Source organism: Rhinopithecus bieti, unplaced genomic scaffold (genome assembly GCF_001698545.2).
Source record: "Rhinopithecus bieti isolate Rb0 unplaced genomic scaffold, ASM169854v2 scaffold_42745, whole genome shotgun sequence".
Classification (NCBI taxonomy): Eukaryota; Metazoa; Chordata; class Mammalia; order Primates; family Cercopithecidae; genus Rhinopithecus; species Rhinopithecus bieti.
In genome coordinates, this window is record NW_016819184.1 from 2,225,172 (window position 1) to 2,237,047 (window position 11,876).

Here is an 11,876-nt window from a genome sequence, read left to right on the forward strand (position 1 = left end):
CACAGATCACAGGGCACCAGCTTTGAAGCCAGGTAGACCTGCCACTTACCAGATATGTGACCTCAAGAAAATCACTGCATCTGTCTAAGCTTTAGTTTCCTTGTCCGCACACAAGACTAAGAACACCCCAGTGCCCCTCACATGGCTGTGGAGGGGCAAGTGTGACACTATATGGAAAGCACTTGGCAGCAACTTCAGACCTGTCCAGTGGAAGTTAGGTGAACATTGAGGAGGAGCCAGTTGGTAACCACGTGTTGAGCCTCACTTATCTCCTTGGGTTAGATTCCTTGGCAAAGTTTCTCCATAAAGGGCATTAGCTGGATTTAAAACTTGATAGGCAGATGTCAGCCAGGTAGGTGCCAGCCAGAGGCTCAGACACACTCTAAACAATGCACAGTGCAAGATGGAGCTCATAGGCGCAAGGCCCAGCAGATGGAATGATCCTGCAGGACCCGGTCTTGGTCTTTATTATTCTGGAGAAGGATGTTTGGGCTGCAAGGGCTGCATCTGTGGCTCCACCATGGTTTGCACTCCAGGAGAGGCATCTTGCCTTTCACCTCCCTTTGTGTAAGGCAAGCATGAGAATGACCTTGCAAGCTGGGGGCAAACACTAAGCTGGTGGGGTCAGCTGCTCAAAAAACCTGCACACCTGGCTTTGGGGAAGGTGTCACTGGGGGAAGCTGAAAGTGTGCACAGCCCACATGAAGAGGAGAAACGCGGGTGAGATTCCATCCCAGACAGCCCTGAAAGAGCCATCACGGTCAACCAAAAGACCATCTTTACCCCATAAAGGAGAAGTCAAGCCAAAATCTTCCACCAACAGAGAAGCCTGCCTCCTTCCTCACCATGTAAGTGTGTCTGAACATTAACAACGAGGGGTTCAGGAGGGAAAGAGTGGAAGGGAGGCTCCTGGATGCTCACTATTATTTTCTGGTGGGACAAAAGGAGAGATGAGAATATTGAGCGTAGGAACAGGCCTTTTATATCAAATTGCCGTATTCTCAGCCTTACTGCATGTGGGAGATGAAATCTAATTGTTTTCAGATTTCCCTTCCCTAAAATGTTGATCTCTTACTGCAAGTACTCAAAGATGAACGGGATGAATGTTTGCAGTAGAAATTTTATAAGAGACCTCTTTGTTTGTTTTTTAAGGATTTAGCATTAGAAATAAATAGCCAACAGAAAAAAATGAGAGGGGCACCCTAAAAAGTCAGGTGCAAGAGTAGAAATCCTAATTATTTTATATTATTTTATTTCTTTGCTTGAGTCTTAACCCACAGACTTTCCACCCATACTCATGTGTATTAGTCAAGGTTCTCTAGAGGGACAGAACTAATGTATGTATGGAATTTATTAAGTATTAACTCACACGATAACAAGGTCCCACAATAGGCTGTCTGCAAGCTAAGGAGCAAAGAGAGCCAGTCCAAGTCCCAAAACTAAAGAGTCTGATGTTCAAGGGCAGGAAGCATCCAGCACAGGGGAAAGATGTAGGCTGGGAGGCCAGGCCAGTCTCTCCTTCACATTTTTCTCCCTGCTTTATATTCTAGTTGTGCTGGCATCTGACCAGATGGTGCCCACCCAGGTTAAGGGCGGGCCTGCCTTTCCCAGCCCACTAAAATGTTAAACTCCTTTGGCAACACCCTCACAGACACACCCAGGGTCAATACTTTGTATCCTTCAATCCAATCAAGTTGACACTCAGTATTAACCATCACAACATGCATCCCTCCAAAAAATAATGGGGGATATTTCTATGACAATCTCAGTAGATACTTGTGAGAACAAAATGTTCCTCATTCACCCATGAAAAATAATGCAGGGGCATGGCATTCTAGCCTCAAGACCAGTTTCAGACGATGGGCCAGGAATCTGCTCTACTGCCCCAAATCCCCTCAGCACCTTGGAGAGCAGCCTCGTTCCAGTCCCAGGGTCCTGGCCCAATCCAGGGCTTCACATCGCAGCTTAATTACTTCTCAGGGCAGAATTGCAAAGCAGGCAAGGAAGGAGGGAATCCGTGTTGCCGGATGTCATTCACACAACGAATTACTCCTACTTTTATTGAAACCTGCTAGGTGTGTATTTTTCATTCTTAGGAATTTACGAAAACCAAAAATACATTTGATGATGTAATTTCTTTGCTTAAAAACCCTCCAGTGGTTTCCTCTGTCACTCAGAGGAAAAATAAAAGTCCTGCAAGGCCACACAGAAGCCCTCCTACCTGTAAGGTGCCATCTGTCTCCACCCTCACCCTGCTCACTGCAAGCCAGGAAACTGGGATTCTCGCAATTCTCAGAGATCCCTTAACTGACTGCTGAATCAGAAATCGCATCCCCATCTCCACCTCACAATACTCCAGCTCCCCCTTCCTTACTGTTTCTCCTTATCACCATCCGAAATACTATGTACACTCACACACATATATATACACGCATATATAGGATTATATATTAAATATATATTCTTATTTTCTCTAACTCCATCACCCCATCCCAACCCAATAATTGGGCTCTATTTTCTTCACTGCTGCATTCCTAGTACCGAGAACACAGAAAGTCCTCAATAAATATTTGTCAAACAAATAAATTAATTAATTAATGAACAATCTTCTAATGTAAGTAATACTGGCTCCATTTTATGGATTATGAAACTTGGGCTCAAAAGGATTCTAGAAGCTTGAGCAAGGTGGCACCACTGAGTGAACAAGGACCTCAGGATTCAAGTACAGTTCGTGTGGCCTGGGTGCCTTCGGTATCTTGTCTCCTAAGCTTCCCTTTGCACTCTCCTCCTCCACACCAGCATTCTCTCTCTCCAGTCATCGTGGCTCTCATGAGTTCTTTTCCTTCCCTTCCAATAAAATCTCTCCAGATAGAACATGAAGATCAATCACATTCAGGTAGAGTTGGCCAAAATTGACTAAAAGATTACTCATCCCTTGGGATGCTTGCAGTCCAAGGGCTTCCAAAGCTTTGCCTGATGCATCCAGATCTAAAAGTGAAATTCAGGCCCCCAGCAGCAACCCTGATGTTGGAGGGTAGAGGGTCACCAGGGCCCTCTCTCATCACTGTCCCCTGTCACCCCAAGCCACTCTCCTACCTGCCAATGCAGCCTTGAGAGCAGGCCTTGCTCTTAAACATTTTATTCCTAAAACTTTAGCAAGAGGTGCAATTTTTCTTCAGAAAGAAAATGCTCCTGCCTACCAGCTTTTCATCTGCTATGATTTTTGGAGTGCAAATAGTTTTCATAGGCCTTTTCCCCTGAGGTTAAAATGATATGTTAGATCTAGAAGTGGGAAGTGAATTTTCCAATTATGTTTTTGGTGTTTTATTATTCCAGTCAATCCATATAAATGCAAATAATAGAAAATTAGGAAGATTCTCCTGAAATAACAATCTTTTCTGTACACCAGATGCCCCATTGACACCACAGTCACCATGAGCTTGTTAATGCAGTAACTCGCTTTCTACTCCACAGGAGTAAATAACGCCTATCAGCCTATCTAATTAGCTTCCCTGCCAATAACGTTAGGCAGATAAGAAATGCCAATTTCCCTGACAAACTTCTGTCAGATTTTGCACATTGTATTGGAAGCACTTTGCATGTTACCCTTGAAACCTCACAGTGCTGCAGAGCCCTTTGCCGCATTTGCAGATGCTCCGAGAGAACTCCAGTTTCAGGGCCGAGGGTAAGGAGAGTGATGCTGCCACTGGCTGATGGCTTAGATGTTTAAAGCCACCTCATAGGAACAAAGGCAGAGGCCATAGTGGCAGAAAACAAAGGGACACAAGGATTGCCTGAGGACTTCACTGCGTCTGTGTCCACATACATAGGGAGAAGTGGGAAACGGAATGATTTTTGGGGGTTAAAAAAGAATTAAAGGTACATCCACTTTGAAGGGTTTTGCTTGTTTCTGATTTCAAATATTTCTTTAAAATCTCAGTGACTTCAGCCACCTGTGTGGCCACCAGGCAGGAAGGCAACTGGATGTCATCAACGGATCAGGGAAATGCCTCCAGATCCTACACCAACACCTGGAGTACTGCTGGGCTGATCTCTCACTTCAACACTTGCACAGAAGTCTCCCACCTGCCCCACTCCCCACACCCTGGGAACAGAGACAGGGGCCACGGTGCCGCTGAAGGGATGGCGGTGGGCTGGTATGACCTCTCATGAGGCTGTTGGTGGGGGAAGATACCAGGGCCACTGCTAATGTGACCGTGACTGAGAAAGGACCAGGCCCATGAGCAGATGAGGGAGCAGCAGAGGAGCAGGTGGAAGACGCCCATCCTGTGCTAGCTCTTCCTCTCCCAGTGCCACCCACACCCTGTATCCCCACCTGTTTGTCGTTGCGGATGCCCACAGACCACATTTGCATCAAGACTCAAGGCCATGCCTTTGCATCTAGAAAATCGGCCCATAGCTGCCCCTTCTAGTGTGTGTTCCTGTGCATGTGTGTGTCTTTAGGGGAACACTGATGGGGAGAAGGAGGTGATCTTAGAAAGAAAATATAGATTTGTTTAAGCAGACTGTTTAAAAATTATTGAAGGGTATATCTGGCTTTCCTATACCTCAAACATCTGCTGAAAGAAGGATCAGACTGGAAGGCCACGTGTGTGGCCTTGGATCCAGGGAACAGTGAGGGTGCAGTGGGTGATGCAGCAGAATGAGCAATGTCCTCCTCTTCCTGCTCTCTCGTACCCCTTCGTAGGGGTCTGCCCTGCCACAGACCATGCAGCAGTCACAGACACATGACCCTGCCTGTGTCTCTGGCTTCTGCAGAGAGAACCAGGAGGGGATCCCTAACCCCAAAGGGAAATCAAAGATGCTGGCCTGGGGGAGGTTCTGGGCCTGATATTGTGAGGCCCTATAGAGCAACACAAAGTCCCAGGCAGGTGGAAGTTATGGGACAGCAGGAACAAAGGTCTTGCAGACCATCTGGTTTGCAGGGAAGAAAACGCAGCTAGAAGGGTGCAAGGGACCCCGGAGAGCAGGGCTGCTGCCTGATGGCTTCTACTTCTACCAAGCTCCTCTGTGCTTCCCAAAGTGTGTTTCCCTGAAGTTCCCTGATCCTTAACATAAATGCTCCTTCCCATAACTTGCATTTGCATGATCTGTGTTACTTCATCCCCCAATACTTAGGATGAATCTGTATAATAAGAGTGAAATAAGCACACCCCACAACCGTGAAACCACTTGCTTTCATAGAAGTCAGCAACAAACCACAGAAGACCTTTAGGGGTCTGTGTTTCTTTCAGTGGGCACTTGGCACATCACCAACAACACGGCAAGTGTAAAGACTGCTTTGTGTAGAAACCGATTTGGTTGTGTGGACCTAGCTGGTTACCGGGAGACCAGCTCACTATGAGAACTGTTTTCTGAAGACTGTGTTTCTAGCCGAAGCTGATGGCTAAGGACAGGTCATCCTGAGGCTTCCGCTGCCCCCAGTCTAGGAGCTGTGTGTGGCTTACAGCGAACACCCTCAGTGTGCTGCAGAATCCAACATGAGTGAACAGATACATGTTAACGTTATGCATTTGAAATAACGTGTCAACCAATGTCGCGTTACCCTTTTTAAAAAGCAGTGTCAGGAGTTTCAATGCAAAAAGTGGCGGGTCTTTCCTGGAAGGACGGGGGAAAGGAGAGGGCGCTCATCAGCACAGTTTGGGGAACAGATTTCCAAACGGCTGCCCCGACAACACAGGGCACTGTCAGTCTCTGTTGTTGCTGTTACTGGCAGCATTTCTGTGTTTAAAGATTTTAAAAGGCAACAAATTTCCAAGACAAGAGAACAAAACAACACCCTATAGCTAAATATATTTGGAATAGGAAAAGGGAGACAAGAATTACATCTAGAGGGCTCCGGCGATGTTTGTTCTTGGTTTCAATTAATTAATTGATTGATACAGCTGTACCATTCACCTTAATGTTGGTTAACTTCACAAGCCCCTTAGAAACAGAAATAGCACATCCGCCCCCCCAGAATTGGGCCTGTTAAGTCATTTGAGAAAATGGTATTAAAAAGAAAAACAAATATCGCAGTATTCATGTTATGATGTTATAGGCAGGAAAAAAATCATACAATTGTGATGACTGTCAACATGCTCATGCATTCTGGCCAAGTTAAAACCAAAGCAAAAGTGTCCATCTCATTCGGGAAAAACTTACTAATGGACCACATAAATTGTTTTTTCTCTCACAAGTGGAAGTTTGAGACAGGTTTGAGACAGGTTTACTTTTTTTTTTTTTTTTTTTACACAATTTACTCTGTACCAGTTAGGAGAGGAAAAATATTTGAGAATCAAGAGCATGCCGACACTCAATGATAAGGAGACGATGGACTTTGAGCATGTCAGCCACACTCTACAATTTGAGATTAATTCCCGGAGTCCTTTGTGCACTTAGTCATGATTTTGCTCTTCGAAAGGAAGTTTTTTTCATCCCTGTGCCAACTCCATTGCGAAAGGACCTTTTCACAAACATCTTCTCCAAAATTGGCTTTAGAAAATCTAGTTCTTTGCTCCTGTCCAATCTGGTTGGGCAGCTGTTCAGCAGAATGAGAAAGTAATCAGATTTTCCAGACACCTGGCAATTCAGATGGGGGAGGAGAAAGAGAATACAGCCTTAGGGTTAAAAGTGTATTTCAACAGTAACAATTTTCAAAATCTTACGGCGATAAATCCAATATATCAATCATCTTAAAGGCAGAAGTTTTGCTAAAACAATAATCTACTTTAACAAGATACAAAATATTATTTGGGGTGATCTACCTACTTGTCTAATTTTTACACTGCTTATATATTTGCTGCTATTCTGTATTTACATCAGGCACTACACATAAGTTATCTTGTTGCTGTTATTTTATAAAGAATATTTCAAGCAGCACTAATTAGCCCTGGGAATCATTTTTAAAATTGACTTAGAAAAGCAATCCATGAGGATCAAACTGTAGGTGTCAATCAGAACCACCTTTCTCCTGGGGCCTGTCCTGGGCCATTTGCCAAGTTTCCCCATAAGGATGTCTTCCTACTTGAACAACGGCATCTTCAACTTCCGACTTTAGTTCAGGTCCTCATCAGTGGCTCGAGGCCTGGATAGTGTGGGAGAGTGTAGGGCACTTAGTGGTGGAAGAAATAGATCTGCAATCTTAGAGTTCAAACTGGCCTTCAGGAACCTGAAGTTCAACCCCATATTTTGCAGAAAAAAAACTAAGTACAAGACCAAAGGTGCATGCCGTGTGTCTCAGGGCTGGAGATTCCAAGAGGTAGCTCTGCGCCAGGGTTTGCGTATGAATCATCAACACTTGTCATGTTTTCCCTCGTGCATGGTTTCAGAAGAATTATAACACACTGATAAGAGGCTAATACAAATTTCGCCAATAATACAAAACACAGATTTATCCATGATCTGTGTGCTGCTTGCATTATGGGCATCATCTTGTCCTGCTCCCGAACAAAGCTCTGTGAAGTAGATACTGTTATTTTCGAAGCATCTGACTCCAAGTTTAGGTTTCTCAACTAGACTAGAACTACAAGAGGAAAAAGGAAATTGAGTGCTCTTATTATCAATAAAGAGACGTGCTAAAATGTAAAACTCAGACTTTTTTTTCTATCAAGGTGCAGGAAAACAAGTGTGGTCTCAGGTTACTGTATTTGGAAGTTGAAACGGGGCCAGAGGGCGTAAAGCGTTCCCTGTAATTCTTCACCCACGAGTGGGTGGTTTACTGAAGATTCAGTGCATCCCAGACAAATCACTCCCACTGGCCTCTGGGGAGAAAAGACGTTGGGGGTTTTTTCCCCCTTTTTCATCTCAGAGAGTTTGGTCAGAGAATTTCAGAACTATTGGTCATGAGAAAACCAATCAAACACTCTTAGTCGGACAACTGCTATGTGTTTTTTCCATGTGCTAACGGAGGAAATCTAAACATGATAGATAGAATGCCTTCTATTTAAAATCCCCAGCAGGGAGGGGCCTCTGAGTCATTGCAGGAAGGGAAGCAAGCCAGTTCTTTCCAGAAATACTCATGATGCCACCTTTACACTGCAAAAGGAATGTATCAGTTCTGGTTATGAGATTCCTGAAACATCTCTAAAAAGACACTGATGCACTTTGCTGGTCATGGAAGGCAGCCCTTGCCAGGGCAGACTCATTAACATAATAAGGTTGTATATTTGCCTGGTTAATGGACTCAGTAAAGTTCGCAACAAATACTATAAAAGACTATGTGTCTTCTGCCCTCATAATCATTCACCCTAAGCAATCGAATTAGCATGAATAGCATCCACACTCTTACTACAGGACTAGGTAATAATAGGAACAAAACTGTCACATGCAAAAATAGAAATAAGGAAAATGTAACAAAAGGAGAAACATTTCATTTATGGACAAGGAAGTCTCATAAGTATTTTAGAACAAAGTACGTTCTTAAATTCTTTTTAAAAAGCTACAGAGAAGAGTCTGTTATTCAACAGAAACGTCATGAGTAAACCTTTGGGGAAAGAACAAAAAGTAATTAGGAAGACACTTGAGAAAATATACCAATTTATGGATTGTGACTCATCAGCTTGATCAATGTGGTGTCTTAAAGAATTGATGACTAAATTCATGTTGAATGCTCACAGGAGTGAAACCAAAAATAGGAAGCTATATTAAGTAAACAAGAAAAAGAAAATGACAGATGCAAAGATTAGTGAAAAGGCCAATAATATAAATAACTAGAGATCATTATGTTTGGACATACATTTATCATTTAGGATTTATGTGACATCCTTTTATCCTAAAAGTAGTTTCATAAATCACATTGATTTCAGTAATTATAATGTGACAGATTAAGTTTTAGTGAAAAAAAGTTAAAGTTCAAAATTCCATCAATGACAAAAGGTATTTTAAATTGTAAACAAAATATTGACATAAAAACAACTGAAATATGATGTAGAAATAGTATTAAATATTCCAAAGAAAGATATTTACTTTCTGAATGTCTTGAACAGTTCAATGAACATAGGAGCTCAATCAATATTCTCCAATAAATATATGAATTAATATTTTATGTGATATTTTATTTAGATCTAACATTTGATCTATATTCTACATCTGAAAAAAATTCAACTGTTTTGAAAATGACCACTTTATTTTAATATAGTTTCCATGGTTAAGTGCTCACTTTGATTATGAATGAATGCATGTGGAATAAATAAATTGCCATTGGCAAAAAAAAAAATTATTTTAGATTGAAATGAATATTTCCCTTTGCAGGAGCAAACCCTAAATAATTCAAAACAAATTTGAATATAGTCTAGTATTACTTGTCACACAAATATTTTCTTTTACTAACGTCATCAATCTGCTGACTTTTTCCCATTGAGAACTCTAATAATAAAGGAAATTACTTTTCTGTCACATGTTCCTTGCAAGTATTTGGAATTTACATACTTCACCATTCTAGTCATCTATTTAAGTATCTAAAATGGAGGCAAATCCTTACCTTAGAAGATGGAACTGGATAACACCAAAACACATGCATTGTGGACAGCGACAGAACTAGGATGAGACTGAGTTTTAATGAGCTGCAAAGTAGAAAAAATCACAATCAAAATTTAGTCTCATGTAGGCAAGAATAAGTAAAACAACACATAAAAATTCAACATTTTTCTTTGCAGAAAAACGTAGCCTTTTACCTAATCATTTTGGACTTCCGAAAATCTGTGCAGATAGGTGATTTTATTGCCAATTTTCTCACGCTTACTGTCAGACCCGCACTGGGTGGCCTTTTTATACCAGAAAAATTCGGGAGTGAAAATGTCATCTCATCCCTCCTATATGACTAATTGTTCTGGCTGTGGCCTTTTGTTCTTGTTAAGTAGGAAAAGGACATAACATATAGGCATTGTCATTGAGCTGCCAATGATGGACTTCATTTAAAGTTTACCATTAAGAATGTCCTTCAAAACCATTGTCTTTGAGACTGCATCATTGTGGCATGGGTGGCCAGAGGTCTCAAAAGGAAACAAAAGGTTTTCCTAGCTTAGAATTTAAACCTTTAAGAAGGATGACATTCTTTCTTTGAATGCCCCAGACATTATGTTTCAGAAACTAACACAAAATGCTTACAGGAATAAAGAACATCTACCCGGCTGGGCACAGTGGCTCACACCTGTAATCCTAGCACTTGGGAGGCCAAGGTGGGTGGATCACCTGAGGTCAGGGGTTTGAGACCAGCCTGGCCAACATGGTGAAACCCTATCTCCACCAAACATACAAAAATTAGCCAGGTATGGTCGTGCACACCTGTAATCCCAGCTACTTGGGAGGCTGAGGCAGGAGGCAGGAGAATCGCTTGAACCCAGGAGGCAGAGGTGGCATTGAGCCAAGATCGCACCACTGCCCTCCAACCTGGGTGACAGAACCAGACTCTAACTCAAAAAAAAAAAAAAAAAAAAAAACTATCCAAACAACTAATGCAGATTATTTACATTTTCTACTTTAGATTTCTTTCTTTTAGGATTTCAGCAGTTAAAGTAGGAAAACAAACGTCACGCCTTTTCTGCTAGTTATCCAAATAAAGGGAGGACACTGTGTATGCCCTGTCCATGCCACGTGCACTCCCAAAGTCCCAGGCCCACAGTTCTGGGAAAGCCTGCTTGTCATGGCTTCCTTTTTCCTCCCCAGGGTATGGGATTTCTCCAGGAAGCCTTTGCTGTCCTTGCACTTCAATGGGCATCTGCATTAATAAATGGATTCAGGAGCGCTAAGTGTGAACAGATGTTGCTGAGGCTTACAATGGAGAAAAACACCAAGGGAGGTGCTTTCTGCTTGGATAACTAGTGTTTCTGAGATGATGCCAACAGTGTTTGAATACAAAGCAACCAAGGATAATCCGTGCGTCCTCCAGATCAGCACCTTTTGGAGGACAAAGCTGCCCTGTGTCTGGGACAGTTGCTGCCAATTTGTTGGCACTGCATTTCTTTCTTTGGGGAACTGCCATTTGCATGATTGTTATGTAGCTGTCAATCATGTAGTCACAGTTTGTCTTTCACAAGGAGAAGCAGATGACCCAGACTCTCAAGAGAACCAACCTCACAGGATTAGAGCCAAGTTGAGGGGCTGAGGCAAGTGATCCAAACGTCTTTGATCAGTGTTCATATGGGACATTGTGTGGATATTAGAAGACAAAGGACCTAAGAGCACTGAGGAACTAAACATACACATTTACTTTTGGTTGTTTCAGCTAAAACACACACACACAAACCAAAAAAGAATGCAGAAGGATTTTATTAAGCGGTAAACAATTGATCAAGTAGATCTGAGAAAGGAGCTTACTGAAATACCCCCAACAGACTCAAGTTATTTTTGCGTGTAGTGAAGACAGTATCAAAATGGAGGGTTAAGTGGAAATTTGTTTAAGAATCAGCTCAATCAATAACACATCCCCTCCCAACTTCCCATTGCCAGACACCGTCTACTGTCTAGAATTGGCAGGAGATGACAGGTTTATTATATTTATTTTTTCATTTTTTATTTTTTATTTTTGAGACAGGGTCTCCCTCTGTTGCCCAGGCTGGAGTGCAGTGGCATGATGATGGCCCACTGCAGCCTTAACCTCCTGGGTTCGAGTGATTTTCCCGCCTCAGCCTCCAGGTAGCTAGGACTACAGACATGCGCCACCTTACTCAGCTGATTTTTTGTTTTTTTGTGGAGACAGACTCTTACTGTGTTGTCCAGGCTGGTCTCAAACCCAAACTCCTGGACTCAAGAAAAATCCTCCTGCGTTGGCCTGCTGAAGTGTTGGGGTTACAGGTGTGAGCCACTGCATCTGGTCAGAGAGGTTTATTCTAAGGAGAAGGTAAACAGAGGGGATCAGGTATAGTGAAATGAAAGAG

At 42.6% G+C, this 11,876-nt stretch overlaps 1 protein-coding gene across 1 annotated transcript; it reads right to left on the minus strand.

The window, feature by feature from the left end:
- Positions 1–6,370: 6,370 nt before the first annotated feature.
- Positions 6,371–9,696, minus strand: NPS (neuropeptide S). Its single transcript, XM_017858640.1, has 3 exons — positions 9,675–9,696; positions 9,482–9,563; positions 6,371–6,582 (listed from the first exon to the last, which is right to left on the minus strand). The coding sequence occupies exons 1-3, from the start codon at positions 9,680–9,682 to the stop codon at positions 6,403–6,405; spliced, it is 270 nt and encodes an 89-aa protein (XP_017714129.1). The 5' UTR covers positions 9,683–9,696; the 3' UTR covers positions 6,371–6,402.
- Between the last annotated feature and the right edge of the window lie 2,180 nt (positions 9,697–11,876).